The sequence below is a fragment of the Melanotaenia boesemani genome, chromosome 1, assembly GCF_017639745.1.
Source record: "Melanotaenia boesemani isolate fMelBoe1 chromosome 1, fMelBoe1.pri, whole genome shotgun sequence".
Classification (NCBI taxonomy): Eukaryota; Metazoa; Chordata; class Actinopteri; order Atheriniformes; family Melanotaeniidae; genus Melanotaenia; species Melanotaenia boesemani.
The window spans coordinates 3,497,520-3,518,003 of NC_055682.1; the positions used below are offsets into that span (position 1 = coordinate 3,497,520).

At 41.4% G+C, this 20,484-nt stretch overlaps 1 protein-coding gene across 4 annotated transcripts in view; it reads right to left on the minus strand.

The window, feature by feature from the left end:
• LOC121629061 (SH3 and multiple ankyrin repeat domains protein 2-like) overlaps positions 1-20,484 on the minus strand; it is a 302,762-nt gene that overhangs the window by 43,098 nt on the left and 239,180 nt on the right. For all 4 annotated transcript variants that reach the window (XM_041968766.1, XM_041968841.1, XM_041968688.1 and 1 more), the window contains exons 16-17: positions 16,615-16,697; positions 13,250-13,374 (exon numbers count right to left, since the gene is read on the minus strand). In XM_041968766.1, coding sequence (XP_041824700.1) covers positions 13,250-13,374; positions 16,615-16,697 — 208 coding nt within the window. The remainder of the gene's footprint in view (positions 1-13,249; positions 13,375-16,614; positions 16,698-20,484) is intronic.

Consider the following 20,484-nt stretch of genomic DNA (forward strand, 5'->3'; position numbering starts at 1 on the left):
TTTCCAACCAGACACCACCTCACGTGGGTCTTCCTTGAAACTTTGATAACAGGAAATGTGTGGCTGCAGATGACAGGGTTTGTGACTTCAATCTGAGAGGTGGACAATTTTAATCAATTGAGTAATCCCAAGTCTTCAGATTATGTAAATCTGTCTCTTCAGGTCTCCGATTAAAACCCTGATAAAAATGTGAAATATGGAAAAGAGATGCAAGCAGACGTAGAAACAATCAGACTTCTACCGAGTTCTCAGGTAAATCACTGCGCCATGTATGGTTAAGTGTCTGAAAGGCAAGACATCAGGGATCCGACAATCATCCTGATATACGACTGTCCTGTTTAAACCATGTGGGGTTGAGGGTATAATTGGCCTGCCTTGTTCATTCTCTTTAGCACAGCCTCACATGTGTGATGTTACAGTTACGTTTTCATTCTGTCCTCCAGTATTAACACACTGGACCTAAACCCCACAAAAATATAAAATGTGAATAGGAAAAATTTAGATTTTTGTTTAGTGTGAAAACCAAAATCATGTTTAACTAATTATTTTCACAATTTAGAATGCAAATATGGATAGTTAATTTGAAAAACCTACATAGAAATTTACTAAACAACAAAGTAATCAACAACTAATTACATAAAAATGCAGCAACATTTCAGGAGGTTTTATACAACTATTTACAAAACAATCAGTTATCAGCACAAGTTGCCATATAAATGTTTTGTTCCACTCCCAAAAAATAGTTCATGTCCACTAAAAGACAGAGGGGACATTACAGGTTGGACATTACAGGTTGGACATTTCCAGCGTGTGTTAGTCCTCCTGTCCACCAGGAGGCAGCACTTTAATCTGTCTTTAGTGGCTTTTGGTTGCTCCCATCTTCACCTCTTCCTCAGCAACCAAATGTGTCATGTTGTCATTTAACGTTCTGATTGGTTGATGTAGTGCAATTTCACACCAATAGGAAAGAGGATGTTAGTTTCTTTTAGGCTTTTTTCCCCACCTTTCTAGCAAACCTGCCCACATTCACACCAGTGTAACCAACACTGAAGTAAACATAAACATCTTGGAGATATGGTCCTGAAAGTTGATGGTTCAGTCATCAGGCTTTATTATAACCAATGGTTACACAAAAAAAACATATATTCAGTTGACAGAGAAAATTTAAAGTATGGGCTCAGTGGACCACTCTGCGCCATGCTGAAATAAATCGGTTGTTCTGCCATCTTTAGTAGAAACGTCAATCAAACCAGTTTATGAGCCCATGAGTTCATACAGGACAGAACCAGAACCAGAACCCTTTAGCTGTGAGACAATTGTGTAGACATAATAGTCATAATATAATTTTAATTCCTATTAAAGCCATTAAACAGTCAGATTTTATCAGACATGACTGTAATATTTACACATTTTTATTGGAACTGTTTGTTCCATAAATAAAGCATGGATGCTCCGGAGAGAAAAACCCAATATTTAAATAATCAGCCACATCTAAAATTAATTATACTGTATGTCTATAATTCTGTATATCAGCACAATAACAGCCCAGTTTTCTTCAATAAGCCCTCAAACAGCTCCATGTGGCCGGTGGTCAGCCGTGCTGCCACACAGCAAACTAACCACCCTGTCAGGCATTACTGGGTCAAGGGCAATAATGCCCCTGATCCCATCAGGGGCACACAGTCCGGACCTTATGCATGCAGTCGCCTCAAACCACAGACACGTGTTCAGACAAAGCCTGTTTTAGCAGCTGTAAAACGATTCCAACCACGCACCAGAACGCCACGATGAAACATGACCTGAAGATGTACACATCAGGAAAATGTAAGTTCAGTGAAAACTACCAGAGATTCTTTAGTCTGCCCTTTCTTCTACATGTTGAAATAGTATGTAAAAATGAACAATTAATCAGAACACTGACAGCACCGATGAACGCAGCTGTTGCTGCTGCACCCATAAATGTGGGGTATTAAAAACGTAGTAAAAATGGACTAATATAAGAGCAGCAAATTGGAACATCAGTGGAATAACAATCCAGGATGTTGGATCCACCTTCCTCCACCTTAAAACACACCTGCAGAGGTCAGTCACTGTTATATGCTAATGTTGGCCTCTATGTTAGCAACAAGTTTAGAGCCACAGCAGTGTAAACCACAAACAAACTTGACTTGGACTTACAAAAAGGACTTGTCAACATCTCTACTAATATCATTTCAGACATCAGGAATACTGACATTACTACTAAAGACCAAAAGGTGCAAAACAACAGAAATAGATACTTTAAATATTTAAAGAATTGTCTAAGTTTAGAGCCACTGCTTCAACAGCATCGCTGAGAAAATCTGCAAAAGTTCTGCAGAGCATCTTTAAGAACGGCTACTTGACAGTCATGTTTCCATGGAGACCATTTCTGATGAGACTTTTACCAACAGTAGATGGATCAACTGAAGGTCCAGGTGCATCACTGAGGTCCTGGTTCAGGTCTTTGCTGGATTTGTTCCTATTGCTTCAGGACTTTCAGATCCTGTTCATCTGCTGTTGATAGTTTTTATGTCCTGACTCTTCTTCTTTTGTCCTCCTCGTGTCCAGTTTCTGCCTCCATGCTGAGATAAGCCAGGTTTCCAGCTATGTGATACAGAGCCTAAAAATCCAGTTTAAACTGGTTCTTTGCTAAGGCCTGGTACCCACAAAGTTTTTTTTTTAATCTGATGAGATTTTTTATTTGGTCGAGACCTCAAACATAAGGAGAAAAAATCAGGCATGTAACAGTTTTGATAACACATAATGATGCTGTCCCGCAACCGACCTAAAATCTGGTCCTCCGAGCCAGAAATCTCCCGACCAAACGTGATCTAACAAAAACGAAGAAGAAGAACCGTAGCAACAACTGGAAAACACAACATCCAGCATGGAGAAGGAAAGCAGGACGAGGGAATGATGGTGGTCTTGGGACTATTATTAACAGAAAAAGCCAGAACTGAAAAAAAAAGAAAAAAGACTGGAGACGGTGTGAACACGGACTTTATTTACTTCCTTGTTCCCCAGTCAGTTCGCTCTCTGATTGGCTACATTCCGTACCACGTCACCATCCACACAGTCACAACTCAGGAGTCGTCGACTTTCCACACATACTTGAAGAGTTTTGGTCGTGAATATTAAACATGATCAATGCTTCTGATGGTTGGCCATGACCCGTTTCGGAATTGATAATCAGGACAAATTCGCTCTCAACACATCTCAGACCAAATGATAATTTAAAGGAAGATTTTATAAGACTCAAGATAATTTTTTTTTGCTGTCCTTGGTCGGGAAGGAGCAAAATCAGGACAAAAACATCCGATCATCTTTATGTGTGTACCAGGCCTAAGTTGTCTGTTATGTGTTGACACAACACCAGTTCATCCTTTGAGTTAGGAGCCTTTTTCTGCCTGAAGGATTCATAGGTCAGAGTTAGGTTCCTCCGAAAAGGGTCAGGTTCAAGGACTGGACTGAACGGGAGAAACACATTAAAAGACCTTCAGAAAGCCGAAGAGCTATCAATCCAATCCCGTTTAAATGATTACAGGAAATATACTACAAAGAAATGAGGGCTGGATCAACACTGTCTTCAGCTGGAAATGAACACAGCATGTTCACATTAACTGTGTGGACGTTTCTCACATGGTGGCTCAAATATGAGATTTTAAATTCCAGAGTTTTATTCTGAACAGTGATGAGAACACTCCCTTTTCTTTATGTGGATGGAAATGGTGAGGGTTGCTGTGCTAGTTCACTGCACAGCTGACAGCCGTGTGCTGTGTTTCAGTCCTCAGAGAAATAATGCAGAAATCTGACACACACACACACACACACACACACACACACACACACACACACACACACACACACACACACACACACACACACACACACACACACACACACATACATAAACACACACACCTGGGGGCACAAGAAGGCAGATGCATCTGCATGTTACACTGGTCACACATCCCTCTCTCAGCCAAAGTTGTGTGTTATATAAGAGGGTAAGTGCTCCACTACATCTACCTCCACTGCAAATACACACAGACACACATGAGTGCACAAAGAGAAGGCACGTGCACATGAAGTAAAGAACTTCTCATGCATGTCATGTCCTGCAAGCACAGCTTTAATGTACATTAATGCACCTCACACGCCACAACAAGCGCTCTCTTTGGAAGAAATGAACATGTTGGAGCTCCTACCAGCTGCTCCAAAGTCCAAACTTCCTCCCTGCTCACATTATTTAAACCTTATGGAGCATCCGAGCAGTTTAACATTTACCATACAGTGATACAGCATGTGGATGTATAGTTGAATACTGTAGACGATAATCATTTTAAACCTCCCAGTTGATGCATCAGATGTCAGTTAGGTGCCAGTTTGATTGGGCGCTTGATAGAGATCATAATCTGGCTGCTGAACACAAATTTTAGGATTTTCTAAAGAGTATTCACAGCTGCAAAATACAAACTGTATTGATTATTCATTCATTTTCTAAACCTCTTATTCCAGTTTAGGGTCGTGGGGTAGATAGAGTCTAGCCCAGCCATAGGCAGGCGAGAGGCACGGTACACTGTGGACAGGTCGCTTCAACAGAAACCCCAAATTCCTTCACCAAAATCACTGGAGGGGACAGCTCCTCGATGCTGCCGGCCCAGGATTGAATCCCGGCCTGCACACCATTCCCTGCTCTCTCTGACAGCAATCCATAGATTAAAGTAACTTCCTGACCTTAAAACTAAAAACCTTAAAAAAAGACTTGATTTCACAATGAGGATTTTTTTCTCTGTGGAAAAACAAAACCAAGAGGAAGCTAAGCTTCAAGAGTTCAAATTCTGAGCACTGTCCCGGTGTGGCCGTTAAAACTAAGAGGTAATCATGAGAGCTGCTGGGAAGCACTACGCAGAGGTACATTCCAGGCCTTAGTCCGCCAGCTTCCACCAGAATCCCCATACCGGTGAGCAAAGTCCAAGAACCATCCCAGACATTTTGCCTTCACTTTTCTATTACCCTCTCTTGTCAGTGTTCATGGTTAGAGGTGTAAAATAAACAATTAGGCTGAGAAACAAACGTGTTTAGTAGTTACACATTTTGCTATTCCAGAGTAGATGGATGCAGCCCAACAGGGACAAAGTGTCATTTCATGATTTCCAAACATTGACTGTGACACTACGTGATGGACATTTGGACAAACTGGGTCCTTGTCTCTGAAATCATCCGTTCTTTAATGTTGTCAGAAAACAACAGCAGTACTTTAACTTGGAGTAAGGTAAACATCAGTTGCCAAAGTGCAAGTGAATGCAGCACGTAATGTACTTCTATATGTCACTGCCATGTTCTTGATCATGATGCGGCATTCATACAGCATCATCTCACTGACTGCCCCTCCCTGATCAAGCATCGTACTGCTGCATGGTCCCTGAACAATCTTCCTCCTCCTGAGCACCAAAAAGTGTTTTAATTAAATTAAACTAAATTAGATAACTAGTTTAAGTCTAGATAAAATCTGGACCTTTATTTTTAGGTGCCATTTACAAGTGCCACCACTTTCCTGGTTTGTGCTAGGGATGTCACGTTTATGGATTTTCATGGTATGATTATTGTAAGAAATAATAATGATTTTATAGTTTTAACTATTACTATGGATTAATTAATTTCTCATCACTCATTATGTAAAATCCCATGAACACTTCTTATAGGTCTTTAAATTTGATCTATTTCTATCTTTTTAAGCCAACATAATAATTAGGGCTGTCAAATTATTAAAATTTTAAATCAGATAAATCACAGCTTTCACATTGATCATAATTAATCACAGCTTACAAATTAATCATGATTAATCACCATTCACAACTACGCCTAACATTTGCCCAAGCCACAGAACGAGCCGATGCTACAAATATTTACTGTTAACTGACCTTCTCTTGATGTCCAAGGGTCAGTAAATGCAGCATGTAATGCTCTAAATCATCTCTACCATGTTCTAGATCATAATTCAGAATTCATATATCATCTTCTCACCAACCGTCTCCATGGTGGTAATTTCTGTCCTAAAACCAGCAGATGAGACGACTGAAGTTAAACAGCCAACATTGATGAAGAAACTCTGATAAAGCTGATGATGTAGATAAAAACAGCTTTTTCCTTTTATCGTTGAAGTGTGAGTGTTTGTGCAGCCGTGATAAAAGTCCTACAGCAGCATCACATAAAGTAAACACATCACTGGCTGTTTGTTTTACTAGTTTCTCTGCACATTTTTACACTAGATGACTACTTTAGTTGGTCCCCCATCAGAACTTTTCTAGATCCGCCCCTGCATAGCTGAAAGTATAAACCCTGTCTACCACCAGCCAGCTACTGTGTTAGAGAAGGTCCTGATAACAACAAGACTTTGGGGTAAACGTGTGCCTGTGTGAACCATGAACCGCTAATTTCCTCCTTCTCAGCTGATCCTTAAATAAACGCAACAAGAGAGAAAAGCTGATCAGCTGATCACTGACAGCCATCATGATTCATGGAACAACATGAGAGGAGGAGGAAGCAGCTGCTGCACAAAGAGACAACCATAGATCCTCTAGAGCAACCATGTTGGTGCAAAACACTGGATAAGTTTAAAAACGAATGCAGGAAAAGTGTGGGTGTGGCTCATCTTTTCCATCTGGCCTCTCCACGTCCTGCCGTCATAACAGAGACATGACGGATGTATGGGGCTTGTCATGGCACGCATGCGTTAATTGTAATAAAAATATTAACGCAATTAATTACAAAAATTAGTTACTGCCTTTAACACGTTATTTTTGACTGCCCTAATATATATAACAACAAAGTAATGTAAGTGTAAGTCCCCTCTGCTGTGTAAAGAATTTGACTCAGAGAAAACAAATTTCATAAGGCTACAGGGTCTCTACCTGGACTTTTACCATCAACCAATCCATATATTTACAGAAAAGGCTGAACACAGACCTGAGGAATCTCTCTCTTGTCCTTGTGACTCAGAGTCAAAAGGCAGCTTCCGTCATTAGTACAGACTTATTTACAATGACTACAAAGAACAAGCATTTGTGCACATGCAGATTTAAATAGGTTTTCTCTAACACACCTCTATGCTCAGCGAAAGGTTAAAAAGACCTGGACCTCAGATTTTCAGGGTCCTTAAATCTAGATGTTTTCTCATCCATCGCCCTGTATGACTCTTATCTTACAAGCACTGACATAATAAAGCTTCCACACCCACGCAAAATGCCCAACACACACACACACACGCAGCATTTCTCAAACAAACATCAGACTATTTACGCATTTAAAGAGACTTTGGCTAAACTCAGAAATTATGCAGCTTTATGAGTCTTTACTTCTGCCAACATCTGCTGTCTCAGAGGTTTTTGATGGATCACAGTGACAGAAACATGCTAACATGCTAACATGCTAACCAGCTAAATCTGATATTTTACTAAACTATGCCCCTCTGCCGTTATTTCTTACACAAAACCCAGAACAAATATCTGGCTAGCTTTGACTTCCAGCTGCTGTTTGACACACAAATAATACTGAAACAGCAGAAACAAAGAAAGTAGACCACACATCTGGAATAAAACACTGACCACTAAAGGCATGGACCTCACGTCCAGTCGATGTTTGAAAAGAGAAACTGTCTGTAAAAAAGGATGTATATAGTTTTTCCCCTATCTGTGTAATGTAAAGTTTAATGAATGCTGCTGAAGGCACAATAACACTTAATTTCATTGTTACGTTAGATAAACGTTAATGTTATTTAACCAAACTGTACGACGCATTTACTTTTACTAGTACAGATGATGGTTGGATGCTGGTTATCCTGCAGGCGGTGAAATGTATTCAATGTGTTTCCTCCTTTCTCTGAAACGTCTTTATGTCATGCTTTACAGGCTGGTGAAATGTCCTTAATCTGTTTGTTCGGAGGGAATAACTCTTTCTCTGACATACTTTCCCCTTTTCAACAGGCCTCGTCTGTAACTCACACGGATGGAAAACAAACCAACACAAGCTGGAACACACAGATGTTTAACCTCGTTTTCATTATGCAACTCGTGCCGATCGGCTGATGTGGTTCAGACATAATCATTTATGGAAGTGGCTATATTGTGGGATCTTTATGCCTCATCAAAATTTTCTAGACACACACACACTGTCAGGTAGAGGAAAGCACAGGACTGTCAGTGTTTGAGATATTCTAGATAGGATTTCTTTCAAGAACAAGCTGGTTGTGGAAACTTGTTTTCTTTCTTTTCTTGCATTCAAAGGAGTTTTAAACATGTTCTTTTTCTATCTTGATAAAGAGGAATCTAATGGATTAAGTGGGAAAAAATCTAAATCAATTACGACAACAGGATAAGTCTGTAATTGTGCTTCATATATCAATTCAAGATGCAGAAAGTTAAGTTTTAAAATTACAACAGAATCTGAAAGTTTTTATGCTTCAGATAAAAATCCTCGGCAGAGAGAGATCTGAATTCATATAATAAAAGAAGACGGATGCATTTTTAAAACTCTCTGTGAAAGCATTCTGTCCTGAACACTGTGAGCACTTTGCAAAAACATGCAGAAAGGAAGGCAGAGAAAATGGGCCGGGGTGCCCTGCGATGGCCCATGGCTTCATCAGCACCGATGAGACGATTCAAAAGGACACCACCCGGTTACAATGACCGACCACCTCCTGGGGCCATGGGCCTCAGCTCTGCTTTGTGTAGTGTAGAAAGAGACCAGTTGTATATGAGAGGAGGAGGAGTCTGTCACCACAGCCCTCTGACCTTCTGGCTTCCAGACATTTAGCTTTCCAACATAGCAAATGTGCATTACAATCTCAGAATCGGGTTCTGGTGCTCATCTCCGCATCACCTTCACTCGCATGTCTCACTTGCTCTGAGTCAACAGGTTGTGCTGATTTGAGGCATAAATTGGTTATTGATGAGAACAACAGCAAGCAACTATTTAAACACATTTAGGAAAAATTATCTTGCTGCAAATGCATGCAAGAGTCATCGTGCCAAGCTGCATGAGGGATGCAAGACTGATGCACGGATGAGCCCTAAATCATGCATGAAAATGAGTATGTTCTGCTGGTTTACAGTAGATACAAATGGAGCATGTGTGCTGTCTTTCAGGTACAGAAACAGATGTTAAGCACACACACCTCTACAGAATGTAAATCTGCCACTCTGTTTCTGTACAACATGTCAAACGTCAAGGAACCTTTCACAAATTCTTGTCTTCTGTTTATGAGAGCTGCCATTCAACCACTGATCTGAAAATCAGCAATTATTTCTATGAAGAAACATCTTGAATAAGAAGTCCTTCAACACGATGAGAGCTGATGACTCTCCTTTCTCAGATGTGTGGACGCATAGTTCACCTGTCAGCAAAACATGGGGGAGAGATCTCTTCCCAGGAAATCTGTGTAGCAGCTGAATGCTGCTGGTCATCTGCTGGGACTGCAAAGAGATTATGTACCAGAGCTGACAGGCTTCCATGGCAACCACATCCGTGATGTCATGACCAGTACAGAACTGTCCCAGCCGAGATGGTTTCAGTTTTTGTGATCTTCCTTTCTATCGCAGCTTGGTTCTGAATGACTAAGGAGACGATTTAGGTTGTACCCAAAAATATTCAACTGAGTGTCTACTGGTTTTACACCAGCATAGGTGGAGACTATGTACAGCACCAAAAACCAGCTACACAGCTTATTTAGAGCAGAACAGGCCCACTCAATGTGATTTTACCAACATTTTAGCCTGTTTACAACATTTGGGAATGTAATGTTTCCATGTATGGAATCATAGGTGTGTCAAAAAACACCCGTCACAGCTAAGATGAAGAAAAGCAAAGGAAAAAAAAGAATGAGAAGATAAATAAAGTACAAAAACAAATACATGAATATGTGTAGAAATAATTAAACAAAACATAAGTTTCTCTCTTTATATCTAATGATGTCTTATTGCTTTATACTTTCATTTATTTCCTGTGTTGTTTTTCCAGTTAGTGGTAATTTTCCCCGCTAGTTCTTTATAGCAATCTTCATTGTATGAGGAGTCCGCTTCGCCTTATTTCATTTTCACAAAATTTGCTTATGAACCTAACTGAGGTTTTATAAAAAAAAAAAAAACAAAAAAAAAACAAAACATTTATTTATGTTAATATGTTCTCTTTTAATGTTCTAAACTTTGAGATATTTTATTCTTTTGTGGCCCTCATGTGACTCCATACCCAGATCCTGATTGATACACCACTCCTTAAAACTTCTATATCCTTTTTTTTTTTTTTTTTTATCATTTTTATGATAATTTTTTATTTTTACATATCATCAAGTTGTGGCACAATCATCCTCACAAACTTCTAAAAGTCAAATTCTGCATGATGGAACATTACTGAATAATAAAAATGTAAACTGCATGACAACCTTGATCCAACACGTCGGAGATAAATTCTGCAGTGAAAATGATATATATATTATAAATTTTTTTCAAATATTATTTGTTTTGCTTTCTTTAAATAAACAAACAAACAAAAAAACAAGTAGGGTCAATTTGGCTTTGAGGTCTGTGTGGCATCTGGTTTCTGGGACATTTGTCTTTCTTTTGCACTTGTTTGTGCTGTTAAAACTGACGAGCAGGCGATAAACTACATCCCATTATCATTATAACAGAACAATCCATTACTGGCTGCTGACAGCTGAGACGGCTGTGTGAGGTGCTGCTTGGGAAGTGTCGTCACCTCTGGTCTGAAGTGTGGGAAGATGAGGACAGAGAATCACCGTAAAGAAAAGTTGTATTTTTGTCGACGTAGTAACATCGATGAATGCTCCTGCTTCAGTTGCACTTGTGTGAAGATGGCCGACATAAAACTTGGAGTAATGAGAATCAGCCGGCGCAGAGATAATTTGCTCATGCTCATTAAAGAATGGGAGCTATGGATGGCTAACTACCTAGAGGCTGTGCAGCTGTGAATGTGTCAAACCTTTTTTTAGGTCCTTTGATGCATTTAATAAACAGATTCATCCTGCGATGCATCTGCAGTGCTGACTTCAGCTTGAGATGATGAAAGGGGTCAGGAAAAATTTCAGATAAAATAAATAGGAGATAAGAAAACAATGAACTAAAATCATACCAAGGAAGCGGCTGCAGACAGAGATACAGACTGCTCTCCTCATTTGATGCTCCATTTAGCAGAAACACAAAATAAACCAATCCCCTGTGCACTGCTGCTTACAGACACACAGTCCTTATGGAGCCATGTAAAAAGACAAGCCCAAAATAGACGACATGCGTTTCCTCGGACAAACCAACATGACGCCATGTGATCTATAACAGGTGAAGCCATATCGCTTACTTAGATTCATTCAACAATATTCAGAACATCTCATGCAGTACTCAGCAGATGTTTTCAGGATTTATTTTAAACTCTGCATCAAATCAAAAATACCGAACACAGCAGCTCTGTTTAAAAAACAGATCTGGAAAAAACCCCAGAGATCAAAACTACTTCAACATTATCTCAGGCTGCACATAAATCAGAACTGCGTTTATCAGATTACATTTGTCAGACTATTATTGAACACAATCTGTCCCTGAAGGGAAATAAAGTCTTTGAAAACAAAACTTCCAAAGGAAAAACCAACATTCCTGCAGTCCTGATGGACATGAGACAGTTCCACCCCGACTTCTGCAGCTTTATGCTTTATCGAGCTTTATAACAAATGTGTAACCAAATCATTGTAAAATTAAAAATAAAAAAGCACAGCCTGAATCAAGCCTGAGGTATGCCACATGACACAGGAACTGGACTGAAGATCAGCGGCAACAGGTCTGATGGAGGGATGGATCCTCCCCAGAACCCGGATCTCAACATTATTGAAGCAGTGTGGGATCATCTGGACAAAGAACGGAACAAAAGGCAGAAACATCCAAAGAAGAGCTTTGGAAAGTTCTTCAGTTTCTCTAAGAGGGTTCTGGCTGTGATGAAGAATAAAGCTGCTCAGATCAAATATTTACTTTAAACCTTCTTGGAAGTGGATAAACTAGAAATGCCCCATCTCTAAATAAATAAGAGGTGGCTCAGAATACAAATGTGTTCTTGGATGCACCATGAAGTCCCATATTTTTAATTACAGGTGGGAAAGACACAGCTTCAAACTGATTATTATAAGGGAAGGATGTCAAACTCAAGGTCCGCTGTCCTGCAGGTTTTAGATTTTTCCGGCTTCAGCATACCTGACTGAAATGATTGGGTCTTTTGCAGAACTTGACCACAAGCTGTTGGACTTATTTGATTTGACTCTGGTTTTGGAGCAGGGAAACAGCTAAAAGCTGCAGGACAGCGGCCCTCGAGGACCGGACCGTGGACAGCTACTGGTGCTGAACTGATGCCTTTTTATTTATTTATATTTTTTCTTTATTATTGCTTTCTGCACCCTGCTGAAATGTTTTATGTAAAGCACTTGGAACTGTCTTGTACATGAAATATGCTGTACAAATAAATTTGCCTTGCCTTGCCTGATAAACTCGCCAAAAAGGGCTAACAGATAAAAACCTGCAACCCTGAAGTTTATGTCCCCTGATCAAACATCACGCATCCCACTGCTTCATGACAAAGTTGCATCTCACAGCAACAGAGACACCAGAACCGGTTGTCATGCAAATACAACACTGTGATCCAAATACTGGTGAGATAATCATATTTCTTCTTTAAAAACCCAAGTTACCATGGTAACTGTAAGTAAATGAGTCTGGCTGAGTTTGACTGCAACATGGCTTAATAGGAGAATTTCCCAGTTTTCCAAATACTCCACAATATCAGCTTCTTTCATGTATTATAACACCACAGTGTGCAGAACGGGAAGTAGAGGAAATATCACCATCATGAAGGTAAGTTTAACTAATCCCAACAAATAAAAGACTAAAAACTTGCAAGTGTGTCATTGAACAGTAAAGAGCATCTCCACGGATACGCCACACCATCGTCCTCTGCTCCTAAAGCAGACTTTGCTTCAGCCTGAACACTACACATATCAGCACACATATTTAGATTTATACACAAATACAAGCAGAAATAAACATAGAATATAACCAGCGAAGATCAGCATCCCAGCAGCATTACAACAAAAATGAAACCAGCATCTGAGACACTGACACCCATTCTGAAAGCTGGCGTTAAGGAAACTTTAAAAACAAACAAAATCAGCAGGTCTTACCTCGATGAGGAAGTCCCCCGTCCTGAGCCCCGCTTGCCATGCCACTCCCCCCTCGTCCACCGACTCCAGGTACTGCAGGGCGGGGAAGGCCGGCGTGGGAGTAAACTCCTCAATGGGCGTATCCGCTGAGCACCGAGAACGGGAAGGAGACAGTGGTCAGTTTGTACCTAAATGCAACACGATAACAATCTGACCTTCTCTAATTATAACGCGTGTTTTGAAAGTAATGAAACGAAATGTCAGTTTCATGTCTGTGTTTAAAGTATAGAGACGATGCTGAGGCAGGATTAGCTAAAGTTTAATCCTTTCAGCCCTGTGCCTATTTTTTAGGCCTCTGCTCAGAAATTACATACACAAATTAGTCTATCTGGATACTTTTTAAGTCATAGTAAAGGGAACACTTAACATGTTTAAATATCAGTATATCGGAAAAAAAGTTTCAGATCTAAAAGATATAATTAAAAAGCCCTTTCAGGATGATTTGAACATCTCTTTGGAATGATGCAGCTGCAGGTCCAAACCTCTGTCTCTGACATTCTCTCTGCTGAGGACAACTCTGATAAAGTAAAGCAGTTCAGGTGAGGTCTCCAAAATGGCCATTTTAGCAGCATCTGTTGTCCACACCTTAGGTTTTCAAAGGTTAATGAAAAAGCAGCAAATGTCTATAGAAAAGACTTTAAAAGTCTTCAGAATAACTAGAGAATACTTGTCAAGAAAAATGTCAGTTTACAAGTCAAAGCCTGGATCGGGACGTCTGCAGGAGCAGGACTAGGGGAAACATGTGTTACCAAAAGGTATTAATGTTCACATCAGGTTCACAGCAAGGTTTTTTATGTGGGACAGGAACAAACATTCATGTTTTAATTAAAAATGTTCAAATATGTTAGAAAACTAAAACAACAGATCGAGAACTTTGTGCTTGTTTTCATCTGACAAAAATGTTTATGAATATGAACTTAAATAAATAATTAATAAATAAATAGACCAGGTGCTGAAGTCAGATTGAGAAGAAGTGGTCAGCAAATAACTGAAAGATTGAAAGTTCGATTCCTCCAACCCCATATTCCAGCCGTCTTTGGGCTCAGCCTCATCCTGTTGGTCCCAGTGGGTTTCACCACATAGAAACATTTGGTTCCAGCATCATTCTCTGTTTCATCGTTCCGTAAAGGTTTTGCAGCATCCCAACATTTATTTCCATCCAGTGTCGCATTAATTTTTCACCAGGAACTTGTATTGATGATGGAGAGTCCGACCACTGCACAAAGCCTTCTCCAGCACATCCCAAAGATTCAGGTCTGGATTCTGTGGTGGTCAATCCACGTGTGAAAATGATGTCTCCTGTTCCCTGAACCACTCTTTCACAACCTGAACCCCATGAATCCTGCATCGCCATCTTGGAATATGGCCGTCCCATCAGGGAAGATGGAATAACCTGCTCATTCAGTATATTCAGGTAGCCAGCTGACCTCGTATTCTCTGGACACATAATGTTGCTGAACCTAGACCTGAACCTAGACCTAACCAACTGCAGCAACACAGATCATAGACTGCCCCCACAGGCTTGTACAGCAGCACTAGACATGATGGCTGCACCCCTTCATCCTCCTCTCTTCTTACCCTGATGCTCCATCACTCTGAACCAGGGTAGACCTGGACTCATCAGACCACATGACCTTCTTCCATGGCTCCAGAGTCCAGTCTTTATGCTCCCTAGCAAACTTTCTTATTTACTGTTTCTAGTTTATTGCTTTGGATTCAATCTGTTTTACTACTTTTGCTTGTACTAACTGTTACTTATGTTTTTTTTTTGCTTTTACCTGTCTCAGATGTCTTAAAGTGCTTTATAAATAAACTGATGATGATTATTTTACTCTTTTCTATTCTGTATTACATTATTCATACAGAAAGATGTAAACATACGTTATATAAACTCCCTGGATAGGCAGCAAACTGGACTCAACACACTCAACACAACACATAAGTTACTACACCTTCACGTACACCTTTCCTCAATGTTTCTTCTGTTACTTTTACACTGTGTTGCATGTTCTGTGTTGTCAATAAAAATAAAAGAAAGTGACAACAAGTATGAGCTGCTGCCACATTTCAGGAAGAAAAGTAACCAAAACACAAAAATCTGCAAGTTCATTACCAATTTTGTAGATACGTGTAATGCAGTAGCTTCATAGTAGCATCTATCCTCTATTGTACAACCACCCACCCCCCCCCACACACACGGCTGCAGCCCACCCTCCCTCGCTTGCTCTCGGGGAGGTTAAAAAATACTGCGGCTGGGAGAAACCAGTGGTGACAAGTGACACTTCCTATAACTCATCTTCTTACTGGAAGACACAGTCCGGGAGCTCATACGACGATCTCATGGGAGGATTTACATGACTGTAGGTGTGTGTGTGTGTGTGTGTGTGCGTAAGTGTGACAGAGGCAGAGGAGGAGAAAGGGAAGAAGACAGACACAATAAGAAAGGGCAGAAATGCAGAGCGCAGAAGAGAATGTAAGCTTGTATGACAGCTCGAGCATTGGCGCATGTGTGTGTGTGTTTGTGTGTGTGTTCACCCCCAGTGCAGGATAAGCTCGGCTGGGTCAGTTCCCCTGGGGTGAAAGCAGTGTGTGTCAGAAAGACTAGAACATTCATCTTGTTTTCAAAGCCAAATCCCTCTTTCCCTGCATGTCAGTGCCTTTCTCCGTCTCTGCCTCCTCCTTTCTCTCTGAGTCTTGACAAACAGGAACGTCAACTAAAAAAACCTCTTGACGGTAACCACGGCGCGGACCAATCGAACGGCACGGCACAGTTGTGGAATGCAACGTGGATTATGACATGGTGAGAATCGTCATAGAAACCAACGCAGCAGCTCAAACTAGCTATTTTTAGAGCCTGGTGAAATATCAACCTGCCTGAATGTGCCACCCGTATCACAACAACTCATGATGTGCAGGGTTGAGGAAGAGGATGCAGGGCGCTGAAAGATAGGGACATGTCAAACAAACAGACTGAGTCCAGAGTTGGTTCATCTTCTCTTAGTTAGAGATATCAGAGATGCTCATGGGAGCTCTGGGGAGGTTAAAACTAATTTTACCACCAATCTCATCTCTGACAGCAGCATGTCATCACAGAGCATCAAATTCTACTGATGTGGAAGTTTCAATTAAAGTTGCGCTCAAAACTTATTTGCATGTTCATCCAGGTTATGTTGGAAGGTGGTTCTGTTACACACAAAAAACTGAGTGCACATTTGCAGGCATAATGATGGATGTTGCATGTTAGTCCTGCATATTAAAGGTTAATATCTTTACACACACAGACACACACAGGCTGTAAATCAGAAAAAGTCAGTAAATATTCCTACCTTTAGCCCCCCGCAGGACGAAGCCGAATCCCTCATTCTCCTTCTTCTGGAGCACCACCGTCTTCTCGTCCACCACGCAGTCACTGTGGAGGAGATGCCGAGCAGAGCGCCCGTTAGCACAGCCCATCATCCGCAGCATGGCCACGGACGCCCTGCCCGAGTGGAGGTTCATGCTGCTGGAGGAGAGCTAGTCCGGCCAGGGCAGGGCAGGGCAACCCCGACCCCACCCCACCACCGCTGCCGCCTCCTCCCCCTCCTCCTCCTCCTCTGTCCGGCCTCTGTCTCTATCAAACGGTATGACAGCGGCCCCGGCAGCCCGGCGACAGCGTCTCCAGGGAAGAGACGAGCCAAAAAGAATTAAGGAGAAAAAAAAAAAAAAAAAAAAAAAAAAGTAGGGAAGGACCGACCAGAGAGAGAGAGAGGGTGAGACGCGCCTCCCTCCCCTCCCTGCGGCTCCCTGCTCCCGCCGCCGCAGCCGCAGCTCGTCCGCGGAGACGCGGGGTCGGCCGCGCGGTTACCGCCGCCGCTCCTGCTACTGCTGCGGAGGCTCCGACCGGCGGTGCGGCAGTGCTGCGCCGTCGACAAGCGGCGACATCAGTCTGGCGCTGATAGCGGCTAATGGCTCATGATGAGAGCGGGGGGAGGCTCGCTGGGTTGGGAGGAGGTGTGGAGAGAGGCAGGGAGGGAGAGAGCGGCGGAATCGCAGCGTGGACGGACGTCAAGGTGCGCTGCGCTCCGCAATGTGGAACCACAGCAGCAGAACCGACGGCTCGGAAAGGAGGGCGCGTGCGGCGGTGCAGGAGAGAATAAGGGGGGTGGGGGGATACCAGGTGACAACACAGTCAGAGTTTATGGATTCATTACAAAGTCAGTCTGTTTGATTAATAATCCAGCAGAAATCATTTCTGACAAACTTTTTCTTTCTCCAGCAGTTCAGCTGTTCTTCTGTGACTGGTAGCCAAAGGTAAAAGAGAGAAACACAGTAAGAAAACAGGAAGTGTTGATGTGTTGCAGTGATGATTTAGATTACTTTGTCCATTATATAGAAGTTAAAATTAAGTTAAAACACTTTAATCTTTTTCAGCAGGATTAATACTTTGACATATTTTTTAAATTAGAGTGGGGGGAATACTTTATTTGAACACCTGTTGTGATGCAAATTTCAATCAAGCATCAAATTAGCACGTCCCTAAAACTAATAAAAGTTACAATAATTCAATATATTTTAGTGCATATGCTTTCAATAAAACATGTCATAGTGAGAGTAAAATAAATACATAAAGAAAGAAAAAGATGGACATCCTCCTGTAACTCAGAATAGATTGAGTTGCCAGATTTGTAAGCTGTAAATAAAATGATAAACATGGCGCCATTAGGAGGCAGCATTTGGTTCATTTTAATATCACGACAGAAACATGTAAGCCCTGTAAACCGATCACCCTGTGACTTCACATCCAGCCACATTGCTCTTTACACCACCTCCTACTGGTTACTCACATATAAACACTTGCAAACGCAAAGCTTTCATTTCTGAGCCCAAATGCCTGAGAACGAGCCAATGATGTGCCCAAATGACGCTTCAAAAAATGCAAAGTATGTGTCACAACCATGATAATCAGGCATACAGGCACGTACAAACGCAGGTACATTCTCATCAAAGGTCATGGCCACGCGTTATTAATGCCTCAACACAGGCTGCTGCTAGCCATTTAGGTGCCCTAAGCGCGGGATGTGAATTCCCGCCACTGAGGCCGATAAAGGTATCTAGATATGGCTATATTTAGAGGAAAAAATAGCATAAATGGACAAAAATATCTACAGTGATGCAAAATTTAATGTTCTCTTAGTGCTCTCAAAGTAGAGTTTCAAATGTAGCCCAAGACCAGCAGCACCAGTACCACAAAATCACACCATAGAGCTGTGAGATGAGAAGATAAAATCTTAAATTAACAAAGCTACCTTTGCATTAACAATGCCACCAGAATTTAAATAGATAAAAAATAAACCTAAAATGAACACTACCGTAATAATAAAAAGATAAAAAAAACATATGTGTAATGAGCATCTTTGTTAAACTTGAGTTTGAGGCAAAATCAAACCAGAAGATTGATGGGTGGGACAGGCTCTAATCATCAATGTTAATCATAATCAATAATAAATAGGGCAGTCAAAAGTAACACGTTAACAGTGGTATCTAATTTATGTAATTAACTGCGTTAATATTTTTAGCACAATTAACCCATGCGTGGCATGACAAGCCCCATACATCTGTTATTTCTCTATTAGTGTATGACGGCGGGACAAGGAGAGGCCAGATGGGAAAGATGAGCCGGGTGGCTTATGAATGCATCTGAGAATAAACACGACATTAATGGAGCAACCCATGGTCGTCGCACCCGTGGAGAATGAGGGTATTTTAACACGGTGAGAGGGTCCCCCACCCACATTTTTCCCTTTTTTTTTTTTTTTTTAACTAAACCTGCGTTCCGCACCAACATGGCTGCTCTGGAGGATCTCTGGTTGTCTCTGTTTGTGCAGCAGCTGCTCCTCCTCCTCTCATGTTGTTCTGTGAATCATGACAGTTGTCAGTGATCAGCTGATCGGCTTTTCTCTCTTGTTGTGTTTGTTTATAGATCAGCTGAGATCAGCTGGCCTGCTCCATGACTCGCCAAATCTTGATTGTGCTAATCGCAGTTCTGTCCATCATATTTGCATAAGCTGACTCTGCTGGTGTATGATCGTTAAACTCTCTTAAACCTGCGGCCAGCATTCAAAATCTTGGCTTATGTTAGTCAGGATGGACAAGAAACCTTCTACCCCCTGTTCCTCTCAGGTGTTCCGGCTTACCTCCGCCGGGTGCCTACTCCACCTTTATGTAGAGGCTTCAGATGGCGGGAGAAACGAGGTGGCATTCTGGTGAACTTGAAAGCCAGCCTGAAAGTCCCTCCTGGGCTGGTTCTTTAGAGGAAGTGGATTGAAGAGCAGCCGTTTCATCTCCGGGCATTTCCTGGCGCTGCTCGACACCTGTTTGGTTCCTTTGGTCAGATCGCATTCGGGACAACAGACTTGTCGCCTCTCCTTTCCATACTTACTGGAACACGGGGCAAATCTAACAGTCTGAGACCACTTGCTCGGACCTCGCAGGCAGTTGATGCCCCGGTTCCTGCTCTAATAAAATGTGAGGATGTTAAGAAAGTTTTCATTGACAAGGTTGTGAGCAGTAGGGCCCTTATGACTCCACCCCCCTGTGATCCCTCTGTTTCAACTTCATGCTCTACTGTTTTTCAGCAGTTTGAGCCTGTTACCCTGCAGTTTCTGGAGGAGATGGTAAGACATATGAAGGCTGCTGGACATTACACCTCATCTCTTTAAAGAGGTCTTCCCCACTTTAGCTCCTTATGAGCTCCATATCATTAATGGTAGCTTAACAAATGGAAGTTCACCTGAAAGTTTTAACCCATAAGAGCCTGACGAGACATTTTTGTCACATACAGTTTATGAGACATTTTGCTTCAATTTATGGTATAAACTTTGCTCAAAATCCTGTTGAACACAATGTGATACTTGTCTTCTGTCCCCTAATAATAAATGGTACAAATCCCCCCCAAAAATGTTAATTTTTTTGTTACATTTTGTTGAAGGGCCAAATAAAGACCTCATATTTTAAAAAAATGAACTTTTTCTTACCATTTTTTCATGGGTCAGGCCTTAACGGGTTAAACATGCAGTGGTTACACCACTTCCATCCTATCAAACTTCAGGCCGATCTCCAAGCTAGTTGCAGTCTTTCCTGGAGAAAAGCAATGTCCTTGAATTGTTTCAGTCTGGTTTTAAAGCACTGCACAGTACAGAGTCTGCACTTTTCACTGG